At 46.6% G+C, this 23054-nt stretch overlaps 2 protein-coding genes across 2 annotated transcripts in view; one reads left to right on the top strand and one right to left on the bottom strand.

Moving 5' to 3' along the window:
* Positions 1-3262, top strand: part of LOC118373848 (oxidative stress-induced growth inhibitor 2) — a 13035-nt gene extending 9773 nt beyond the window's left edge. Inside the window, exon 6 of the mRNA XM_052502623.1 lies at positions 90-3262. Coding sequence (XP_052358583.1) covers positions 90-1266 — 1177 coding nt within the window. The 3' untranslated portion in view covers positions 1267-3262. The remainder of the gene's footprint in view (positions 1-89) is intronic.
* LOC118377107 (nibrin-like) lies at positions 3261-23054 on the bottom strand. Its single transcript, XM_052502621.1, has 17 exons — positions 22844-23054; positions 22322-22443; positions 21791-21918; positions 21536-21695; positions 21273-21376; positions 20940-21057; positions 9062-9252; positions 8831-8931; positions 8565-8703; positions 8270-8478; positions 7970-8147; positions 7227-7857; positions 6884-6955; positions 6366-6509; positions 6139-6252; positions 4853-4902; positions 3261-3634 (listed from the first exon to the last, which is right to left on the bottom strand). The coding sequence occupies exons 1-17, from the start codon at positions 22872-22874 to the stop codon at positions 3604-3606; spliced, it is 2523 nt and encodes an 840-aa protein (XP_052358581.1). The 5' UTR covers positions 22875-23054; the 3' UTR covers positions 3261-3603.

Raw genomic sequence — 23054 nt, 5'->3', positions numbered from 1 at the left:
AAACAATGAGACAGCTTAAATCTTCTTAATACTTTAACAGAGTTTACTAAAGGATCTTTTGTTTGACAATGAGTGCCCCCCCCCCCCAGGGGCGTGACCAACGACCGGGCCACTCCAGAGGAGATCTCGTCTTACTACCGTAACTACGTCAAGCTGATGGGCCTGAAGCAGAACTTTGTTGACAACACCTACGTGACCTCTGTGCAGAAACTTTTCCGTGGACCTGAGGGGAAGGGTCTAGAGAATGGCCATGGAGGGTTGGGGGAGGAGGGAAAGGGGGTGTACGAGGGGAGGCAGGGTGAAGGTGTAGACGAAGGGGGAGGTGGGGGCCTGTGGGAGGTGAGGGGGTACCAGCGGGTGCAGGGCGACACCCACGTTCCTTTCTGCCTGTTTTCAGAGAATGTAGTTCTGGCCACGGGCACGTCTGATTCGCCAGTTCAGCTGGGTGTGGAGGGGGAGGAGCTTCCCTTCGTGTTCCACAGCATCTCTGCCCTGGGATTGGCTGTGAGCCGGAAGAAGCTTGGGCCAAACTCTGATCCGGTGCTGATTGTGGGGGCGGGGTTAAGCGCGGCGGATGCGGTTTTGTGCGCTTGTAACAACAACATTTCCGTGCTGCATGCCTTCCGCAAACACGTAGACGACCCAGGCCTCATCTTTAAACAGCTACCCAAGACCCTCTACCCAGAATACCACAAGGTCTACCACATGATGCACTCCCAGACCCACGCAACACCAAACATGGCTGCCACCTCCACCACCAATGGCCTTCCCAGCATGGCCGCCTCAGTCTGCTCCAAGATGTGCTCCAAGCCCCAACCCACCACAAATAACATGGCCGCCAGTGGTGGTCCCGTTCTGTTCCCTGACTACACCAGCTTCCCAGAGCACTGTGTGGAGTCCTTCCAGCCAGACATGAAGTGTGTCCTGCAGGGGAGCAACTCCCTCAAGGCCTTTAAGATCTCCATGGCCCTGGTTTTGATCGGCACCCATCCCAACCTGTTCTTCCTCAAGGGCCAGGGCCAGTACCTGGGACTGGACCCCACCAAACCCATCTCCTGCAAGCAGAACCCTGTGGATGTGCACCCCTACACCTTCGAGTGCACCAAGGACCCAGGACTGTTCGCCATGGGCCCGCTGGTGGGGGACAACTTTGTTCGCTTCCTAAAGGGCGGTGCTCTAGGCATTGCCTCCTGCCTGCTCAAGAGACTGAAGAAGAAAGGCAAGCTGATCGCAGAAGTGGGAGGAGTAGGAGGGGAGTTTATCTAGGTGAAGTGTGGATAGAGAGGCACGAGGTGGTGAATGAGTTGGAAGGGAGAGAGGAGGAAGAGGTATCTTTATTTAAGTGAAGGGAGAAAGGAGAGGAAAGAGGTGGAGAAAGGGAGGAGAGGAAGGAGGGGGTTCATCTTAGTAAAAATAGCTACTATAACCAATGGAGTTCTGAGTTAAAAGGGCAAAGCCAAACAGTATGTTTTTTAATATTTTATTGTTTGCAGTGGACATGCCTATTTGAACTATGAAGCTTTCTTACCACTTCTGAGAGAACTGAAAACAATGGAAGTGGAGGCAGGCTAGTTACAGTTCATGACCAGGTTCAGCCCACCACCTGTTACAGCTCCACTGTTCTGGTTTCTGCTGGGAAGCTGTCACAGGGTTTAATGTCCTCTATCCAGAAATCCAATCTGCAGTGTGACAATGTTTTTGAGAGTCATATTTGTGACATTTTGTAATGTCTTGAATTTTTGTTATTTGTTCACCTTGTCTTTCAAGCAAGTGCATTTTCTGATTTCTCATCTACTTTAAACAATTGTCCTACTATTTCTCTGATGGCCTTTCACCATGCAATGGACTGTGAACCACTACAACTCCCCTTTAAAGCCTCAAGGAAATGGAACTTTGTAGAGATAGGCCCATAGCTGCTATAGTGTTTCTGCCATCATCTCAATTCTGAGTTTCTCATCAGTGCCAAAATTCAGACCCCAAGCAGTATCTGGTTGTGATCTTTGAAAAATAACTATTTTAGATGCAGCAGTTGTTAGCTAGAATGCTAACTCTCATTGACATAGGCTGAAGCAAAAGCTAGCCAAATAGCCATTTTACTGGTTGAAGTTGAAGTGTTTTTTAAGTATAATGCAGTTGATTTGGGAGAACACAAACATTATATTAAGCAGGACATTCATACGAGTCTTAAAATCCAATTATAATCCAAAAGTAGTGTGAAATGCACTCATAAGTAACATCTAAATATAGGCGTTTTTGCTGCCACCAATTTGCAGCAATGTTAACCAACACAGAAAGGGGTCTATAAAATACTACTAGTCGACGACTCCTGATAAGTGTACATTGGATAAACGCAAACTGTAGGTGCATTTATTGACGTCCATCAGTCTGAATACAAAACTGCTAGTCCATTGCATTTATCAGGAGTTGACTATCGCCTATTGAAGTCCTAATGACTGTTAAATGCACATTTTCTGGTTGCCATTATGGAGTAAATATGCCTTTGGCTCTGATTCCAGGACCGTATACTATTCTCTGTGACATTTGTCATACCATGTCACTTTCACACAGCCATCATATGCCTCATGTGTTTGTGCCAAATACCTGTTACTGTATGTAAAGCTGTGAGGACTGAGGGTAGAGTTTCATTCATTTATTGAACCAGTCAGTGGCCTTCAGAATGTGTGTATTCATATGCAGTTTATTTCCACATGCAGTCATCCTCAAGACTGAAGCTGTTTGCAGATTCTTTTTTTTTTTTTTGTAGAATTGGGTTAAAATATAGATTGTTGACAAGATCAGCAAACTGAAGATGTATGGACAGTTCCTGGTCAATATGCTGTATTCCAAACTAACCAGCCCTTAAGCACTACATCCAGACCTGAACAGATGAATCAGTGGATAGGTGTAATTGTAAGGTGGTGGTAGTCACTCAACCTTGCCCCCAGATAGACCATCAGCTTATGGCTAATTACACCTACATGTCCAATCTACACAGTAGGTGCCTTGATGAGAAGGGTTAACTAGGGGTTGATTAATAAGAAAAGGAAACAGCAGGTTCCCCAACCCCTGGGGTCTAACCAGGGTTTTCTACTTCTGTCTTACAACACATAACCCACGGTCTTCTCCTGTTCACAACAGACAGACACGCTGCTTTGTGATTGGTAGAGTTGGACTCCTCTCTTGTACAACTCAAATTACTTTTTAATATGTTTTGTATACTGTATTTTTTATTATGAACAAATTAAAATCTTGAAACGTAAAACGGAACACCTATTTATTTGTTTACATTGCTCACCATCAGTGACTAAATCAAGGTATATAATTAGTGTACAGTACATAGAAAGAGACATTTCTGCCCACATCTATCACCGACAAAAACAGTTTAAACATTTTGTCATTGACAGGCCCCTCTGGTCATTTTGAGTACAATGATCAAGAGTTACCTCAAAGATCCATTCCTGAACATTATTAGTGGAGCGGAGATGGCAGTTCTATCAAACAGAATTCTAGAAGCCAAAACATTCCATGGGGTGTTGGCATCCCTTCCTGTGTCTTAAGATGAACATTAGTCTGCAGGGCTTCTCATGTTACAACCAGGTGCTCTCATCTTTTCTTGATGGGTTTGGGGTTGTACCTACACACACACACACACACACACACACACACACGTTAAGTCAGGGCAGTGGCCATCCAGATATCCCACTTAAACACTCAGGCTTTTAACATTCCTGCTAGATCAATCCTGGATGCATTTTGGACAAATATTAAAAATAGCCCAAATTAAGCCAGCTCTGTAAACCTCTGACGTTGTTTGAAGAACTCAAACCAAACATCCTCCCAATATACTAAGTCTGGGAGACGGGTTCGGGCCAGAACCAAAAACATAAAACCGTGGCTTGTTTTCTTAGTAGCCGGCGCTGTCCTCTGGCCATGCATGACTGAGTGGGCATCATGACTCAATGATCAAACAGCACAGTCTCGCTCCAGGCAGGCACGCACACACCCTTTCTGCTTAGCCAGGCAAAATGCAGCAGCCCTAGCGTGTGCTTACATCACCAGCACCCAGACAACCAGGTGTGACGCAGGAATCACTGGGCACTGATTGGTCAGTGACAACAAGCCCAACCCGTCCCAAACGAAGATCCACCCACTCACATCAGGAATGTTTCTCTCTGTTCTGTGGGACTTGGTCTAAACGGTCTTTTTCAGATGACTATTTGACAGGCGATTCTAAAAATGGTGTTGATGTGTATTGTACATATGCAGGGGACCAGCTAATACAGCTCTATCTAATGTGAATCATAGTTTAGCTGGGATCAAAACCTGAGATCAGCCATGTTGGTTGGACTACAGCTACAACCAAGGCTATGTTGCTGGGCAGTCAATGTTGTCTTGTGTTTCTGAATGGGGGTTAAGGGAATGAATAGATGAATGAGTTTGGAGTAGTGAAGAGCTCAGCAGACAGCCAGTCATCGTGTGGGCAGGCAGCTGTGTGTGCGTCAGCCTGTAGGGCACTGTTGTCTTGTGTCTGGTAGTGACGTCCTTGAACACGGAGCAATGCCCCCTGGGAATGTGATGTTTGTGTAAGCTGGGTGCTCCAACCCTTCTGCTCCACTGCAGACTGCAGACGGAGTGGCTGACTTTTTCTACCTTGGGGGCTGGAGGGTTCAACATAATCAACATCACTCCACATTCATCCATTCATTCCCAGCCTGGCTCCAAACATCTTCCAATCAATAGCCCGGGCTACAGCTTGGTTTACATTGTACTGTAGACTGTGGTGCTCTCCACCTGAAATAATGTGACCCAAATTGGTTTGGTGTTTGCAGCCTGACAAGCCTTGTCCTCGTACCTGAAAAGGTCATCTCCCAAAGTCTCCTCTTTCTTGTTCTGACGCTCATCCTGAAACACACAGACACAGGGCTTTGACTCACAGACCCACAAACCTCCATCTCCTCTCTCCCCAGCCTCAGCCCCCTCCATCTCCTCTCTACCCAGCCTCAGCCCCCTCCATCTCCTCTCTACCCAGCCTCAGCCCCCTCCATCTCCTCTCTACCCAGCCTCAACCTCCCCTCTACCCAGCCTCAACCCCCTCCATCTCCTCTCTACCCAGCCTCAGCCCCCTCCATCTCCTCTCTACCCAGCCTCAGCCCCCTCCATCTCCTCTCTACCCAGCCTCAGCCCCCTCCATCTCCTCTCTACCCAGCCTCAACCTCCCCTCTACCCAGCCTAAACCCCCTCCATCTCCTCTCTACCCAGCCTAAACCCCCTCCATCTCCTCTCTACCCAGCCTCAACCCCCTCCATCTCCTCTCTACCCAGCCTCAACCCCCTCCATCTCCTCTCTACCCAGCCTCAGCCCCCTCCATCTCCTCTCTACCCAGCCTCAACCTCCCCTCTACCCAGCCTCAACCCCCTCCATCTCCTCTCTACCCAGCCTCAACCCCCTCCATCTCCTCTCTACCCAGCCTCAGCCCCCTCCATCTCCTCTCTACCCAGCCTCAGCCCCCTCCATCTCCTCTCTACCCAGCCTCAGCCCCCTCCATCTCCTCTCTACCCAGCCTCAGCCCCCTCCATCTCCTCTCTACCCAGCCTCAGCCCCCTCAACCTCCCCTCTACCCAGCCTCAACCCCCTCCATCTCCTCTCTACCCAGCCTCAACCCCCTCCATCTACTCTCTACCCAGCCTCAACCCCCTCCATCTCCTCTCTACCCAGCCTCAACCTCCCCTCTACCCAGCCTCAACCTCCCCTCTACCCAGCCTCAACCTCCCCTCTACCCAGCGTCAACCCCCTCCATCTCCTCTCTACCCAGCCTCAACCCCCTCCATCTCCTCTCTACCCAGCCTCAACCCCCTCCATCTCCTCTCTACCCAGCCTCAACCCCCTCCATCTCCTCTCTACCCAGCCTCAGCCCCCTCCATCTCCTCTCTACCCAGCCTCAGCCCCCTCCATCTCCTCTCTACCCAGCCTCAACCCCCTCCATCTCCTCTCTACCCAGCCTCAACCCCCGATCCCCTGTTACTACCATTTCATGGTAAATACCATGTACTTCTCTTCTAGGAGTGTTTGTGTGTCTCAGGGGTTGCTAAACAGACAGTAAGTATTGTAGTAAACAGCAGCTGAAGTAGGACTGTGTACCTCTGCTGCGTCTCTCAGCCACTCCTCCAGCTCAGAGTTCTTGCCTCGGTTGTGGGCCAACAGGTCTGACCCGCCGATGATGTTGGGCAAACCCTGGGCACCGGGAACTGGGACCTGAAACACACACATATTACTACACACACACACACACACACACACACACACACACACTAACCTAACAGAGTCCCATGACCCTGTCTTGTGGTGAGGTACATTCTCGGGTCTACCTTGCAGAAGCGTTTAAAGTCCTTCCTGATGACATTGCCGTGCGTCTCCATGGGGCGTGGTTTAGGTCTTGCCGGTGTTGCCACGGTGAGGGATTTGAACTCCACCACTATAAGTCTGCTGGGGAGATTCTCACCCCCTAAACCCTATATCACAACACACAGACCAGTTACTGACAGACCTAACTCTTCCCCACTGGCCCCTACTCCAGACCTAACTCTTCCCCACTGGCCCCTACTCCAGACCTAACTCTTCCCCACTGGCCCCTACTCCAGACCTAACTCTTCCCCACTGGCCCCTACTCCAGACCTAACTCTTCCCCACTGGCCCCTACTCCAGACCTAACTCTTCCCCACTGGCCCCTACTCCAGACCTAACTCTTCCCCACTGGCCCCTACTCCAGACCTAACTCTTCCCCACTGGCCCCTACTCCAGACCTAACTCTTCCCCACTGGCCCCTACTCCAGACCTAACTCTTCCCCACTGGCCCCTACTCCAGACAGATACAGACAGGACTTACTGAGGCTTCCTGTTTGACATCAGTCTCTGGCTCTTCCAGATGACCAGGGGTCACACCATTAACTGGTTTTGACTTGGGGGGAGACAGAAGATGGAGGATAGTTCATAATAATAGTCACGTCATAGAAACCAGGGCTGAGGAATGCAGTCAATTCAGGAAGTAAACTGAAATCACAATTCAGTGATTTTAAAAATGGCAGATATTTTCAATGAAACAGAAGTAGAAGCTATCAATTTTTAGATTTTAAATTAAAATCCCTTCCCGAATTGAGAGGCTTTAATATGAATTGATCCCAGCCTTGATATAAACACATGATAACAAGCACACAATGACAGCTCCTCACTTCAATGAATGACACCTCTTCGTCTTTGACCTCAGCTACAGGCTCCGCTCGCTGTTGTCTGCTGGCTGACGATCGCTCTTCTGAATCCAAGCCTGACCTATGATTGGCTGCGATTGGTTCCACTGAATAAACCCGCTGTTTCTTATTGGCAGAGGTAAGATCCACTGTCTCTAGGAGCGATTTTCTATTGGTTGAGCTCTTGTCTATCAGTTGAGACCTCTGGCCTTGATTGGTTGAACTCTGTTCCCTCAACTTTAACCGCTGGCCTTGACTGGCTGACATGGGCTCATCCAATTCGTCCATGTCCTCAGACATGATGGACTCCAGTTCGTCCATCTCTATCTCTGAAGCCCCACTCCCTTTAGTCTCCTCCTCCATCTCCTTCCTCTTCCTGGATTGGAGCCCCTGCTGGGCAGGGTTGGAGAACCCCTCTGACAGAGCCTCAGTCTGACCTGGAAACAGATGTGCACCTGAGCTGTGTTGGCCCTGGGACCTGCCTGTGGGGGTGTGTGTGGAGTTGGAGGTCTCTGAGTGCTGTGGTACTGTCCTCTTCATCTTCTCCTTCTCTTCTTCCCTTCTGGAGAACTTGGCCTCTGATTGGACAGTAGGGGACTCCTTGCCTTCCCGAGGTCTGAGAGAGAGAGAAAACATTGGAGTCTGTATATATATAATATCACCATTAACTCATGATTGATAAGCCACTGTGTGGAATTGTATGGATATCTCCAGAGAGCTGCACTTGCCTTTTCTTGCCGACCGGCTGGAAGAAATTAGTGAGGGCAGACTGTTTCTGGGGGGAACATTTCTGGGAGACCTGTTGTTTCTGGGAGGAGCGCTTCTGTGGGGACATCGTCTGCACTCTTCCATTGGTCCGAGGGGCTGTGGCCAGGAATCTGGTGATAGCATCACCTTTCCCTCCACCTAATATCATGATAATACAATGTCATTTAGCAGACCCGTGTTTTCAGTTTATATGGCCCACGCCAGAACTTTCCTACTGTAACTCTGACACCCACTCACTCTGTCATTAGAAACTATTCTACCTGGATGTTGTAGCTCTCCCTTTTTTCTGTCCGAGCCGCCACCACCAGTGCTGTCTGAGGCACTGAATGATGACATCATTGTCTCTGCCACTGTGCAGGTCCCTGACAGCTCTCGGCCTGAGGGTTTGGATCGGTTAAGATGAGAGGTGGTCCGGCTCTGGTCCCTCTTAGGGGTCTCTTCAACTGCGCTCACCCCAGCCACGTCCACCCTACTCGGGGATAAGAAAACACAGATCAGCCTGATGCACTCAAACAGAACTGTGAGTCAGGTTGTGTGTGTGTGTGTATGTCTTACCCACTGATGCCCTGTGACGGCTCTGTGTTTACAGCATAGGCTGTGATGTTCTGAGACACCGCTGGCATTAAAGTCTCGTCCACTGGTACATTCTGGGATAGCGTGGCGCCAGGGATGGTGGGTTTCTTTCTCATGGATTCTGACCAGAGAAGAAACACATTAACAACGATACAAGTGTTGACTCCACTATATAAGTCAATTTCATTATAAAAATCAGGAACTTAAAATAAACAGACTATGATTCACTGTATGAGTGCCCCACCCACCTGAGTCAGCCATTCGATTGGAAGGATTGCAGTACTTGTCACAGCTGACATAGATGGCAGCCAATCCGATCTCAGACTCTGTGATGAATCGAAGACCTTTCCTGGAAAGCGTGAGAGATGGTAAATATAGACTGTGCTGACACAACCAGTTAGTCTCATTTCAGAGCTGCAAAGAAGAAGTGTAACACCACCAAACTGCACTCTGTCTTTATGATACTGCAATGTGTGTACCTCTGTAGAATCCTCCCCACAGAGTCTGCCCACTTCTTAGTGGAGTGGGGCAGTAGTGCTTGGGAGTTTCCCGTTGCCATGCCGATCACACAGCTCAATGGTGATTCCAGGAGTGACACAGGGACAGACCCCTCCTCCAAGAGCTGGCTCCTCCCACCTCCACAACTCACTGCCAAACTCAGACGCTTTTGCTGGAGAGAAGTGAGTGAGAGCGATTTATTATTATGATTATTATTCCAAAATAGTAGCGGTACGGGTAGTAGGGGTGACGGGAATGATAGTAGTTTAATGATGGCAGGGACAGTGGTGGTGGTAGAAGTAATGATGATGGTAGTTGTGATGATGACAGGTATAAGTTAGTTATAGTAGGTAGTCGGGAGAGATAGAGGTAGAAGTGCTACTAGTGGTAATGGTAGTAGTAAGGATAAAGGTAGAAGTGCTACTAGTGGTAATGGTAGTAGTAGGAATAAGGGTAGAAGTGCTACTAGTGGTAATGGTAGTAGTAAGGATAAAGGTAGAAGTGCTACTAGTGGTAATGGTAGTAGTAGGAATAAGGGTAGAAGTGCTACTAGTGGTAATGGTAGTAGTAGGAATAAAGGTAGAAGTGCTACTAGTGGTAATGGTAGTAGTAGGGATAAAGGTAGAGGTGCTACTAGTGGTAATGGTAGTAGTAGGGATAAAGGTAGAAGTGCTACTAGTGGTAATGGTAGTAGTAGGGATAAAGGTAGAAGTGCTACTAGTGGTAATGGTAGTAGTAGGGATAAAGGTAGAAGTGCTACTAGTGGTAATGGTAGTAGTAGGGATAAAGGTAGAAGTGCTACTAGTGGTAATGGTAGTAGTAGGGATAAAGGTAGAAGTGCTACTAGTGGTAATGGTAGTAGTAGGTATAGAGGTAGTGCTACTAATGGTAATGGTAAAGGGGATAGAAGTGCTACTAGTGGTAATGGTAGTATGGGATAGTAGTGCTACTAGTGGTAATGGTAGTAATAGGGTTATTAAAGGTAGAAGTGCTACTAGTGGTGGTAATGGTAGTAGTAGGGATATTAAAGGTAGAAGTGCTACTAGTGGTAATGGTATTAGAGATAGGGTATACTAGTGGTAATGGTAGTAATAGGGTTAGGGATATTAGAGGAAGAAGTGCTACTAGTGGTAATGGTATTAGAGATATTAGGTTACTAGTGGTAATGGTAGTAGGAGGGATATTAGAGGAAGAAGTGCTACTAGTGGTAATGGTGGTAGTAGGGATATTAGAGGTAGAAGTGCTACTAGTGGTAATGGTAGTAGTAGGGATATTAGAGGTAGAAGTGCTACTAGTGGTAATGGTAGTAGGAGGGATATTAGAGGAAGAAGTGCTACTAGTGGTAATGGTAGTAATAAAGATATTAAAGGTAGAAGTGCTACTAGTAGTAAGGGTAGTAGTAGAGAAAGGTAGAAGTGCTACTAGTTGTAACGGTAGTAGTAGGGATATTAAAGGTAGAAGTGCTACTAGTGGTAATGGTATTAGAGATATTAGAGGTAGAATTGTTTCTCGTGGTAATGGTAGTAGTAGGGATATTAGAGGTAGAAGTGCTACTAGTGGTAATGGTAGTAGTAGGGATATTAGAGGTAGAAGTGCTACTAGTAGTAATGGTGGTAGTAGTAGGGATATTAGAGGTAGAAGTGCTACTAGTGGTAATGGTAGTAGGAGGGATATTAGAGGAAGAAGTGCTACTAGTGGTAATGGTAGTAGTAGGGATATTAGAGGTAGAAGTGCTACTAGTGGTAATGGTAGTAGTAGGGATATTAGAGGTAGAAGTGCTACTAGTGGTAATGGTAGTAGTAGGGATATTAGAGGTAGAAGTGCTACTAGTAGTAATGGTGGTAGTAGTAGGGATATTAGAGGTAGAAGTGCTACTAGTGGTAATGGTAGTAGGAGGGATATTAGAGGAAGAAGTGCTACTAGTGGTAATGGTAGTAATAAAGATATTAAAGGTAGAAGTGCTACTAGTAGTAAGGGTAGTAGTAGAGAAAGGTAGAAGTGCTACTAGTTGTAACGGTAGTAGTAGGGATATTAAAGGTAGAAGTGCTACTAGTAGTAAGGGTAGTAGTAGAGAAAGGTAGAAGTGCTACTAGTTGTAACGGTAGTAGTAGGGATATTAAAGGTAGAATTGTTTCTCGTGGTAATGGTAGTAGGAGGGATATTAGAGGAAGAAGTGCTACTAGTGGTAATGGTAGTAGTAGAGAAAAAGGTAGAAGTGCTACTAGTGGTAATGGTAGTAGTAGAGATATTAAAGGTAGAAGTGCTACTAGTGGTAACGGTAGTAATAAGGATATTAAAGGTAGAAGTGCTACTAGTGGTAATGGTAGTAGTAGAGAAAGGTAGAAGTGCTACTAGTGGTAACGGTAGTAGTAGGGATATTAAAGGTAGAAATGCTACTGGTGGTAATGGTAGCAGTAGAGATATTAGAGGTAGAAATGATACTAGTGGTAATGGTAGTAATAGGGATATTAAAGGTAGAAGTGCTACTTGTGGTAATGGTAGTAGTGCTACTAGTGGTAATGGTAGTAGTAGGGATATTAGAGGTAGAAGTGCTACTGGTGCTAATGGAAGCAGTAGAGATATTAGAGGTAGACGTGCTACTAGTGGTAATGGTAGTAGTAGGGACATTAGAGGTAGAAGTGCTACTAGTGGTAATGGTAGTAGTAGGGATAGAGGTAGAAGTGCTACTAGTGGTAATGGTAGTAGTAGAGATATTAAAGGTAGAAGTGCTACTAGTGGTAACGGTAGTAGTAGAGATATTAAAGGTAGAAGTGCTACTAGTGGTAATGGTAGTAGTAGAGATATTAGAGGTAGAAGTGCTACTAGTGGTAATGGTAGTAGTAGAGATATTAAAGGTAGAAGTGCTACTAGTGGTAACGGTAGTAATAGGGATATTAAAGGTAGAAGTGCTACTAGTGGTAATTTGTAAGTCGCTCTGGATAAGAGCGTCTGCTAAATGACTTAAATGTAAATGTAATAGTAGTAGAGATATTAGAGGTAGAAGTGCTACTAGTGGTAATGGTAGTAGTAGGGATATTAGAGGTAGAAATGCTACTAGTGGTAATGGTAGTAATAGGGATATTAAAGGTAGAAGTGCTACTAGTGGTAATTTGTAAGTCGCTCTGGATAAGAGCGTCTGCTAAATGACTTAAATGTAAATGTAAATGTAATAGTAGTAGAGATATTAGAGGTAGAAGTGCTACTAGTGGTAATGGTAGTAGTAGGGATATTAGAGGTAGAAATGCTACTAGTGGTAATGGTAGTAGTAGTAGAGATATTAGAGGTAGAAGTGCTACTAGTGGTAACGGTAGTAGTAGGGATATTAGAGGTAGAAGTGCTACTAGTGGTAATGGTAGTAGTAGTAGAGATATTAGAGGTAGAAGTGCTACTAGTGGTAACGGTAGTAGTAGGGATATTAGAGGTAGAAGTGCTACTAGTGGTAACGGTAGTAGTAGGGATATTAGAGGTAGAAGTGCTACTAGTGGTAATGGTAGTAGTAGTAGAGATATTAGAGGTAGAAGTGCTACTAGTGGTAACGGTAGTAGTAGGGATATTAGAGGTAGAAATGCTACTAGTAGTAACGGTAGTAGTAGGGATATTAGAGGTAGAAATGCTACTAGTAGTAACGGTAGTAGTAGGGATATTAGAGGTAGAAGTGCTACTAGTGGTAATGGTAGTAGTAGAGAAAAAGGTAGAAGTGCTACTAGTGGTAACGGTAGTAGTAGGGATATTAGAGGTAGAAGTGCTACTAGTGGTAATGGTAGTAGTAGGGATATTAGAGGTAGAAGTGCTACTATTGGTAATGGTAGTATTAGGTATAGTTGTAGTATTAGTGTTAATAATAGTGGTGGTGGCATTCATTTTAGTAGTAATAATAGTAGCATGTTCATTTTGGCCTCCTGAGTGGCGCAGCATTCTAAGGCACAGCATCTCAGTGAAAGAGGCATCACTACAGTCCCTGGTTCGAATCCAACCTGTATCACATCAGGCCTGATTGGGAGTCCCATAGGGCTGCGCACAATTGTCCCAGCATCGTCCGGGTTTGGCCGTAATTGTAAATAAGAATTTGCTCTTAACTGACTTGCCCAGTTAAATAAAGGTTAAATAAAAATATTTTTTCCCCCCATATTTAAACTTTTATTGTCCCCTAATATTCATTATATTTTTTTATTTCTACTATTGACCTACCATTTTATTAATGTTATTTCTATTATTTATTTGTATTATTTACTACTATTTTATATTATTCTTCATTATTTTATTATAATATACACCAAGTATACCATACATTAGGAACACCTTCCTACTATTGAGTTGCACCCCCCTTTTGCCCTCAAAACAGCCTCAATTCGCCAGGGCATGGATTCTACAAGGTGTCGAAAGCGTTCTACAGGGATGCTGGCCCATGTTGACTCCAATGCTTCCCACAGTTGTGTCAAGTTGGCTAGATGTCCTTTGGGTTGTGGACCATTCTTGATACACAGGAAACTGTTGAGCATGAAAAACCTAGCAGCGCTGCAGTTCTTCACACTAAAAACCGGTGCACCTGGCACCGGTGCACCTGACCCCATTCAAAGGCACTTATCTTTTGTCTTGCTCAAGCGCATTCTGAATGGCACACATACAAAATCCATGTCTCAATTATCTCAAGGCTTAAAAATCCTTCTTTAATCTCCTCCCCTTCATCTACACTGATTGAAGTGGAATTAACAGGTGACATTAATAAGGGATCATAGCTTTCACCTGGATTCACAGACAGAGAGCGAGATACAGAGACACAAAGAGAAAGAGACAGAGCGAGCGACAGAACGGTAGGGGGAGAGCGTCAGAACGGTAGGGGTAGAGCGACAGAACGGTAGGGGTAGAGCGACAGAACGGTAGGGGGAGAGCGACAGAACGGTAGGAGGAGAGCGACAGAACGGGAGGGGAGGGCGACAGAACAGGAGAGGGACAGAATGGGAGGGGGAGAGCGACAGAACGGGAGGAAAGAGAGAGCGGGAGAGACAGAGCGGAAGGGGGAGCGGGACGGGGAGAGGGAGGGAGCGACAGAACGGTAGGGGGAGAGCGACAGAACGGGAGAGCGACAGAACAGGAGAGGGAGAGTGACAGAGCGGGAGGGGGAGAGCGACAGAGCGGGAGGGGGAGAGCGACAGAGCGGGAGGGGGAGAGGGAGAGCCACAGAGCGGGAGGGGAAGAGCGACAGAGCAGGAGGGGGAGAGAGAGAGCGACAGAACAGGAGAGGGACAGAATGGGAGGGGGAGAGCAACAGAACGGGAGGAAAGAGAGAGCGGGAGAGACAGAGCGGAAGGGGAGCGGGACGGGGAGAGGGAGGGAGCGACAGAACGGTAGGGGGAGAGCGACAGAACGGGAGGGGGAGAGCGACAGAACGGGAGGGGGAGAGCGACAGAACGGGAGAGGGAGAGCGACAGAGCGGGAGGGGGAGAGAGCGACAGAGCGGGAGGGGGAGAGAGAGAGCGGCAGAGCGGGAGGGGGAGAGAGAGAGCGGGAGGGGGAGGGGGAGAGAGAGGACAGAGCGGGAGGGGGAGAGAGAGAGCGACAGAGCGGGAGGGGGAGAGAGAGAGCGACAGAGCAGGAGGGGGAGAGAGAGAGCGACAGAGCAGGAGGGGGAGAGGGAGAGCGACAGAGCAGGAGGGGGAGAGGGAGAGCGACAGAGCAGGAGGGGGAGAGGGAGAGCGACAGAGCGGGAGAGGGAGAGCAGGAGGGAGAGAGGGAGAGCGACAGAGCGGGAGAGGGAGAGCGACAGAGCGGGAGGGGAAAGCGACAGAGCGGGAGGGGGAGAGAGAGAGCGACAGAGCAGGAGGGGGAGAGAGAGAGCGACAGAGCAGGAGGGGGAGAGAGAGAGCGACAGAGCAGGAGGGGGAGAGAGAGCGACAGAGCAGGAGGGGGAGAGAGAGAGCGACAGAGCGGGAGGGGGAGAGCGACAGAGCGGGAGGGGAAAGCGACAGAGCGGGAGGGGGAGAGCGACAGAGCGGGAGGGGGAGAGCGACAGAGCGGGAGGGGGAGAGCGACAGAGCGGGAGGGGGAGAGCGACAGAGCGGGAGGGGGAGCGACAGAGCGGGAGGGAGAGCGACAGAGCGGGAGGGAGAGCGACTGAGCGGGAGGGAGAGCGACTGAGCGGGAGGGAGAGAGAGAGCGGGAGGGGGAGAGCGACAGAGCGGGAGGGGGAGAGCGACAGAGCGAGCCAGAAAAAGGGAGAGAGTGCGAGAGACAGAGATTGTATTGAGAGATAAAATAAACACATCACAGATTTTAACAACCATTTCCCCGAAAACATAACTGAGTGACCACAAATAACCAACCACCTAACATCATTACCTGATCTCCTAGCTGATGAGAAGAGGCGGCAATAAACAGGTCATAAAGACTAATGGAAGCCCTTAAATTATTTATTCAGACTCTCACATTGGGGAGCCATGTGAGGTGAACGCTGTTCTGTAACGTTGGATTGTATAATGGCTATGCATAGAGAGAAAGAGGCCGGCCAGTACCTGTTTGGAGAGAGAGAGAGAGAGAGAGAGAGAGGCAGGCCAGTACCTGTTTGGAGAGAGAGAGAGAGAGAGAGGCAGGTCAGTACCTGTTTGGAGAGAGAGAGAGAGAGAGGCAGGCCAGTACCTGTTTGGAGAGAGAGAGAGGCAGGCCAGTACCTGTTTGGAGAGAGAGAGAGGCAGGCCAGTACCTGTTTGGAGCGAGAGAGCCAGGCCAGTACCTGTTTGGAGAGAGAGAGGCAGGCCAGTACCTGTTTGGAGTGAGAGAGGCAGGCCAGTACCTGTTTGGAGTGAGAGAGGCAGGCCAGTACCTGTTTGGAGTGAGAGAGGCAGGCCAGTACCTGTTTGGAGTGAGAGAGGCAGGCCAGTACCTGTTTGGAGTGAGAGAGGCAGGCCAGTACCTGTTTGGAGTGAGAGAGGCAGGCCAGTACCTGTTTGGAGTGAGAGAGGCAGGCCAGTACCTGTTTGGAGTGAGAGAGGCAGGCCAGTACCTGTTTGGAGTGAGAGAGGCAGGCCAGTACCTGTTTAGAGTGAGAGAGGCAGGCCAGTACCTGTTTGGAGTGAGAGAGGCAGGCCAGTACCTGTTTGGAGTGAGAGAGAGAGAGGCTTGAGTTTGAGTTTATTTTATTTTTACAGGGACAGTGCACATTAATCAACGTTTCAGTAAAAGTGCCAGTTTTAGCCAGCCGGCTAATTTTCAACCGCAGTCCCTGGGTAGGTTATTCAAAACAATTGTCTATTGACAATCATTGAGCAGTGAGCACACGCAGAGCAACATAGGACAAGCAAGACATAACATACAGACAGAGCAACATAGGACAAGCAAGACATAACATACAGACAGAGCAACATAGGACAAGCAAGACATAACATACAGACAGAGCAACATAGGACAAGCAAGACATAACATACAGACAGAGCAACATAGAACAAAATGCAACAAGACAAAATCCATAAAAACAACAGTGTTTCCACACCTCACAAGCTACAGACAACAGACAACATGGAAAGCGGCAACACACAGCTAGGGACCATGTTCACAAATCTGATTGACCTTTAGCCATGTTTTCATGTTTTTTTTTGGAAGTGTGATCAGTTGGTGCAGTTGTGTGTCTGATGGCAGTGTATTCCAAACAAGAGAAGCTCTCACAGAGAAAGCAGACTGACTAAAGGTGCTTTCCCTTAAGGGAACTATACAGTCACCTCTCAGACCTTGTGGATCTGCTGCCATATGTTTGGGTTTTCTGTTTAACAAAAGTACTGAGTGGAGGGGGAGCCAGGCCGTTTAGGATCTTGAACACAAGACATGCGTCGGTATATTGCACAAGATTTTCCCAACTCAGGAGCTCATGCTTTCTGAGGATGTAACAGTGATGATGGCTTCCTATCAAGCACTTTGAGAGCCTGATTGTAGACAGACTGAATAGGTTTTAATGTTGTACAGCAAGCTTGGGCCCAACTAGTCAAGCAGTATGTTAAGTGGGGGAGTATCATAGATTTGAAGTACAGTTTTGCTCCCTCTGTAGTCAAACAATGTTGTATAAATGGGAAATGAGCTAGGTTGAATTTGGTTATTTGAATGACCCTTTTCCCGGTTTTTTTAAAGAGAGGTTGGAATGATGCCACACTGACACACTGAGTACTGCCTTCAAGGTACAATTTCAGCCATCTCAAGGCATCGGGGGAAAAGTTGAACTTGGACAATTTTGTGATGAGAACCTCATGGTTAACAAACAGTATCAAAAGCCTTCCTTAGATCCAGAAACACAGCCCCAACAACGCCCCCTTTGACCATAATAATAATATAATATATGCCATTTAGCAGACGCTTTTATCCAAAGCGACTTACAGTCATGTGTGCATACATTCTACGTATGGGTGGTCCCGGGAAGCGAACCCACTACCCTGGCGTTACAAGCGCCATGCTCTACCAACTGAGCTACAGAAGGACCACACATCTTGGACTTCACATTTTCCAGAAGAAAACAGTTGGCCGTTTCTGTGGAGTGTTTTGCTCTGAAGCCAAACTGCATGGAGTGTAATGTGAAGGGGCTTTTGTAGAGGTGGGCAATCAGTTGCTCTGCTACACACTTTTCAGCAACCTTTGACACCACAGGCCTTCAATTCCTACTTTATTGACTCTGTCAGGGTACTGACACAGAACCCCTCCATTGGTTTCTTGGGCTCAGTGCTAGTAAATGACACTCAACCTGTCTTCATCATAAGGGAGGTTTCTGAGTCAGAGGTGAATAAGGTGATTAGCTCACTAAATAACTCTAAAGCCAAAGATGTGCTTGGGCTAGACTCTACCTTTCTTAAAAACTACAAAGAGTGACTCATTGGTCCCATTACCAAGGTCACCAACACATCTATTGGTCTCGGGGTGTTTTCAAGGCTATGGAAGTCGGCCATAATAGCGGCCATCTTTAAATCAGGCGACCCTGCTGATGTAACTACAGGCCCATTAGTATACTGCTATTGCTATTTTGACTGCATCCTGTGTTAGATTGTTATCCACCATGATTCCTAGTCTTTTTGCAGTGTTACTATGGTCTGTTAACTTTTTTCAATTCTCCCAGATAAATGTACAATTTCCCTTTGCTTCACCAGTTATGTTAATAAAAAGTTTTGCCTGGGCCTGTCTGATTTATTTCATCACCTTATTTCTCAACATGGTAAACCAACCCTGTCACGCTCTAATTTGGACTTTAGGGCTGTTTAAGAGCATTATCTCGTTCTTTCATCAATTTCCAGATTTCTCCATTTAGCCAAGGAAGAGTGCTCTTTTGGACAGGTTGATTTTCTTTAGGAAACCATTTATTGTAGTCTGGATTGTGGATAGAAAAACCTGACTATCAGCTTCCACATCTGTATAGGACAAGAGATCATTCCAGTTAATTCCCTTAATGTAAGTCGCTCTGGATAAGAGCGTCTGCTAAATGACTTAAATGTAAATGTTAATTGCGTTTTCAAAAGAGTTGAATTCACTCTTAGGTATTCTTAGTTGATCCGGCTTTCTAACAGTAGAGAGGTTAAACCTGCTCTTAGACAGCTTTCTGGCTATAAGTGTCAGATTATGATCAGATAGCCCAGTAACCATATTGAATGATTTAGTCACTCTCTCTGGTTTATTACTGGACACCAAATCAATCTGTGTTTTAGAACAACAAGTCACCCTGGTTGGCCCTTTCACTAGCTGTGTAAGGTCAAAGGTATTAGTGATCCGTTTGAGGGTTTTCCTACAAGACATGTCTTCATAATTAATATTAAAATCCCCCATCAAGATGACCTCTTTCCCAAAATCACATTCCCTAAGCATGTTATTAAACTGATCAAAAACACACTTTTGGTGGAAGGTGGCCAATACATTCCAATAAGGGTAAAAGACAGTTGGGGAGACAGTGTAACGTTCAGGCCAATACATTCTAGTTTATTATCTAGAATGTTTACTATCCCTCGTCTTCCTTTAATCCTGTCTCTCCTGAAAACATTGTAGCCAGGCACAATCAAAGCAGCATATGGAGAGTTTTTATGGAGCCATGTCTCTGAAAGGCAGAGGAAGTCAAGGTTAGAGTCTGAAAAGATGTTGAATTTGATCACTTTTTGGAATGACACTAGGAATGGTCCTTCTGTAGCTCAGTTGGTAGAGCATGGCGCTTGTAACGCCAGGGTAGTGGGTTCGATTCCCGGGACCACCCATACGTAGAATGTATGCACACATGACTGTAAGTCGCTTTGGATAAAAGCGTCTGCTAAATGGCATATAGTAGTAGTAGTATAGTATGTTCAAATACTCCCCTAGTAGTCCCTTGGGCTTAGCTCGTGGGTACCAGATGACTCGAGAGTGATTGACACATTGAAAAAAGTAAAATTCTCATGTGTTTTCTGACGGCTGGGTTTAAGCTGTTTTGAATCGGGGCAGTTCGGTAGTGCAATTAACTATCTGTCCCACCTGCACTGGATGCGGGGAACTGATTAAAACAGCTTGCGTACCAGAAGCAAAGTCCGGGATCACATATAGCGACTTGGATATGTTTGAAGAGTCAAATTCCATCTTGGAGCCGGGTGAGTCGAGAGAAACCATGGGACCATAGCACTCACCCACTTCCACAGTGGCGATGATCAGTGGACAAGGCCATCCACTGCTTTCCATTCCGGTGAGTATTGCTGGCTCGGTGATGTTAGGCCCAGGGTTGAGGCTGGCTCGGTGATGTTAGGCCCAGGGTTGAGGCTGGCTCAGTGATGTTAGGCCCAGGGTTGAGGCTGGCTCGGTGATGTTAGGCCCAGGGTTGAGGCTGGCTCGGTGATGTTAGGCCCAGGGTTGAGGCTGGCTCGGTGATGTTAGGCCCAGGGTTGAGTTGCACATCCCCGAAGAGCAGGAGGGTAATGAACAGGTAGTTTAAAAGTTTCCGATAAATGTTAGACTTGTGTTTGTTACGCCTAAGTGGTTCAGGGGAATAGGGAGCGAGGTAGACTTGGCTTTTATTCAGAACATTGTGGTATGCTGTGTGCTGTTCGCTCCCGTGGAACGGTGAACCAATGTGTTTGGTGTTGATATTCTCAAGCAGTCATCCCAGCAAGGACGCACTGAGATTTCAGTAGAGCAGCTACATAACTGACAATCATGGCAATATACTGGAGATAAAACACATAATTGCGCTTTAAATCTTTGCATGAGTTCCTTATCTGGGGTCGGCATAGACCTGATGGTTTAGATCAAATAACAGCATCTGTAGGAGAAGCTTTATTTTGATGTATTACACTTATATTTTCTTGAATGTTGAATATTGATATTCCTGTAGTTTGAATTTGGCGCTCTGCAATTTCACTGGATGTTGTCAAATCGAACCCACTAAAGGGATTGGCGAGTGAAGGGATCACTAAGAGGTTAACAGCTTCTACTCCCAAGCCATAAGACGGCTGAACAATTCATCAAATGGCCACCCGGACTATATACATTGACCCCCACCCCTTTGTTTTCACACTGCTGCTACTCGCTGTTTATTATCTATGCATAGTCACTTTATAAATTACCTCGACTAACCTGTATCCACGCACATTGATTCGGCACCTCGTTATTGTTATGTAATTTTTTATATTTTACTTACTGTTACTTTTTTCTTCTCCATAATTTTCTCTCACACATTAGTTTATTGAGTAAATATTTTCTTAACTCTATTTCTTGAACTGCATTGTTGGTTAAGGGGTTGTAAGGAAGCATTTCACGGTCCACCATACATACACCTGTTGTATTCAGCGCATGTGACTTTGAAATGTTGATTTGTTTGCAGTGTGAGCGAGAGAGGCAGGCCAGTACCTGTTTGCAGTGTGAGCTAGAGAGGCGGGCCAGTACCTGTTTGGCATTGAGGAAGAGGAAGGTCTTGCTAGTGAAAAGTTCTTTACGTTCTGGCCTCTCTGTCAGGTCCACCTCATCCTTATTCAGACTGGGCTCGTCTATCTCTGGAAAGAAACTATTAACACATACAAACAGTCATTCAATAACGTTGAAGGGATAGTGTGAGATTTGGGCAATTTTAAAAAAACAATTTCATCCATTTCAGAATAAGGCTGTAACATAACAAAATGTGGAAATGCACTGTAGGTCTATAAAACGAGGCCTGAGTGGCAGCTATTATTGTGTGGTTTGGAGGTGAGCAGCAGCCTTGTGTGTGGTGTCTCTTAGTACCTCTCAGCTTTTGGAGGTGGTTGTTTCTGTTGCAGGGCTTTGGTGAGCTCAATGAAAAACTCCTGCTTGACTATGGGCCGACAGCACAGCAACGCACAGATAGTCTGCATGGGGAGAGAGCACGTTCTGTATGTACAGATGAACACACACACACACACACACACACACACACACACACACACACACACACACACACACACACACACACACACACACACACACACACACACACACACACACACAGTTTGTGGTCATGTGCTGACCTTGATGGTGACTTTAACAGTGGGCATGACCAGGTGAGTGCAGTCCTGTGTCCAGGTGTTAGTCAGCCGGCCACCCAGAAGATGCAGGGTCTGAGACAGAGAGACCTTCCCTTCATTATCAACACAGGACGAGCACACCACCACAGTTACCTGCTGCACACTGGAGAGAGAGAGAGAGAGAGAGACATTTCGAAATATAGATCTCTAATTCATTTCCATCAAAATTCTTATCATTGCATAAATTTGGGTGCACACCTGAATTTGCTGTGAAAGACCCCAAATGTCACTCTGTCCCCTGCCGTCAGGCTGCGAGGGGAGTCTCCTGACAGACGCTCCTCGTTAACAAACGTGCCATACTTAGAACTGTCCTTCAGGGTCAGGGCCTGGCACACAACACAATAACAGTCGGTTGGTTACATCTACTTTATGAAAAACTCTCTTAACCAAACAATACAAGACTTGGATTTTGATAACCCATAAAAACAAGTGTCTCCGTATGTAACACATGCACAACATTAGGCAAAAAACCCAGCTCTGTCTACAAGACAAGATTCATGCTGGCTAGTTAGGATGGTGAACAGCGCAAGAGCACCTTCTACTGCAAGGGAGAAATGACAGCATTTGATGGACTAGGGACAGAATGTAGGCCTGCTCACATTCTGCCTATATATTTTTCAGTGAAGTATTTAGGAGTTGTAGGGTAATGCTCTGGTTAAGCGGGTGTGTAGGGTGTCTGGGTAAAAATACAGTTATTACGAATAAAGAATATCCCCCCGTCTCTCTCACCTGATCTGTAGCAGTGAGGTGAGCATGAGCCCGGCTGATGGACTGGTCATTGGGCAGGATGACCTCACAGTTCTTACGCCCCACCACATACTCCTTCTCTGGCAGGAGGTAGTGGGTGACACCTGGGACAGGATATGTCATGAGATTGAATCATAAGAAAAGTAATGTTCTTATTCAAAACAACTGGAGGATGATTAAGGACTTAATCATCATATGTTATGCGTTAGATAGAAGATTACCAACTGCAACAGTGTAGTGCACGTTAGCTTGCTAGCCAGGTGTTGGATGTATTGTGTCATAGCAATAATACTAGCTAGCTAATTAGATGGCTAGCTATCCAAAAACGTGTAATAGTTACTGTAATAGGTTTGATTCTCATCTTCTAAGCGCGTATTCTGATACTCCAAAGTACACTGAGAAATGTAGCTAGCTAATGTTTTTAGCTGGTGGGTTGGTCATCCGCTATGGCTAAGATAGCTAACGTTACTGTAGCTAAATAGAGCTGGGCAAAACAAAAGTTACCTCCGGATTCTAAAGGGTTCAGTGTCCACATGTTATAATACACTACGAGCTATGAAACGAACCCCCGAACATGTGCTCTTCGCTGTCAATAACTAGCTAGGTATACATCTACAAATAATAAAATATCTCATGCGAGTCCGAGTTGCGTACAGTCAGCGCGAAAGTCCACATCAACTTCCTTTCAAAATAAGAGTCCCAACTGTGGGCATTG

Source organism: Oncorhynchus keta, unplaced genomic scaffold (assembly GCF_023373465.1).
Source record: "Oncorhynchus keta strain PuntledgeMale-10-30-2019 unplaced genomic scaffold, Oket_V2 Un_contig_1599_pilon_pilon, whole genome shotgun sequence".
Lineage (NCBI taxonomy): Eukaryota > Metazoa > Chordata > Actinopteri > Salmoniformes > Salmonidae > Oncorhynchus > Oncorhynchus keta.
This window is presented reverse-complemented; position numbering and strand designations above follow the sequence as displayed.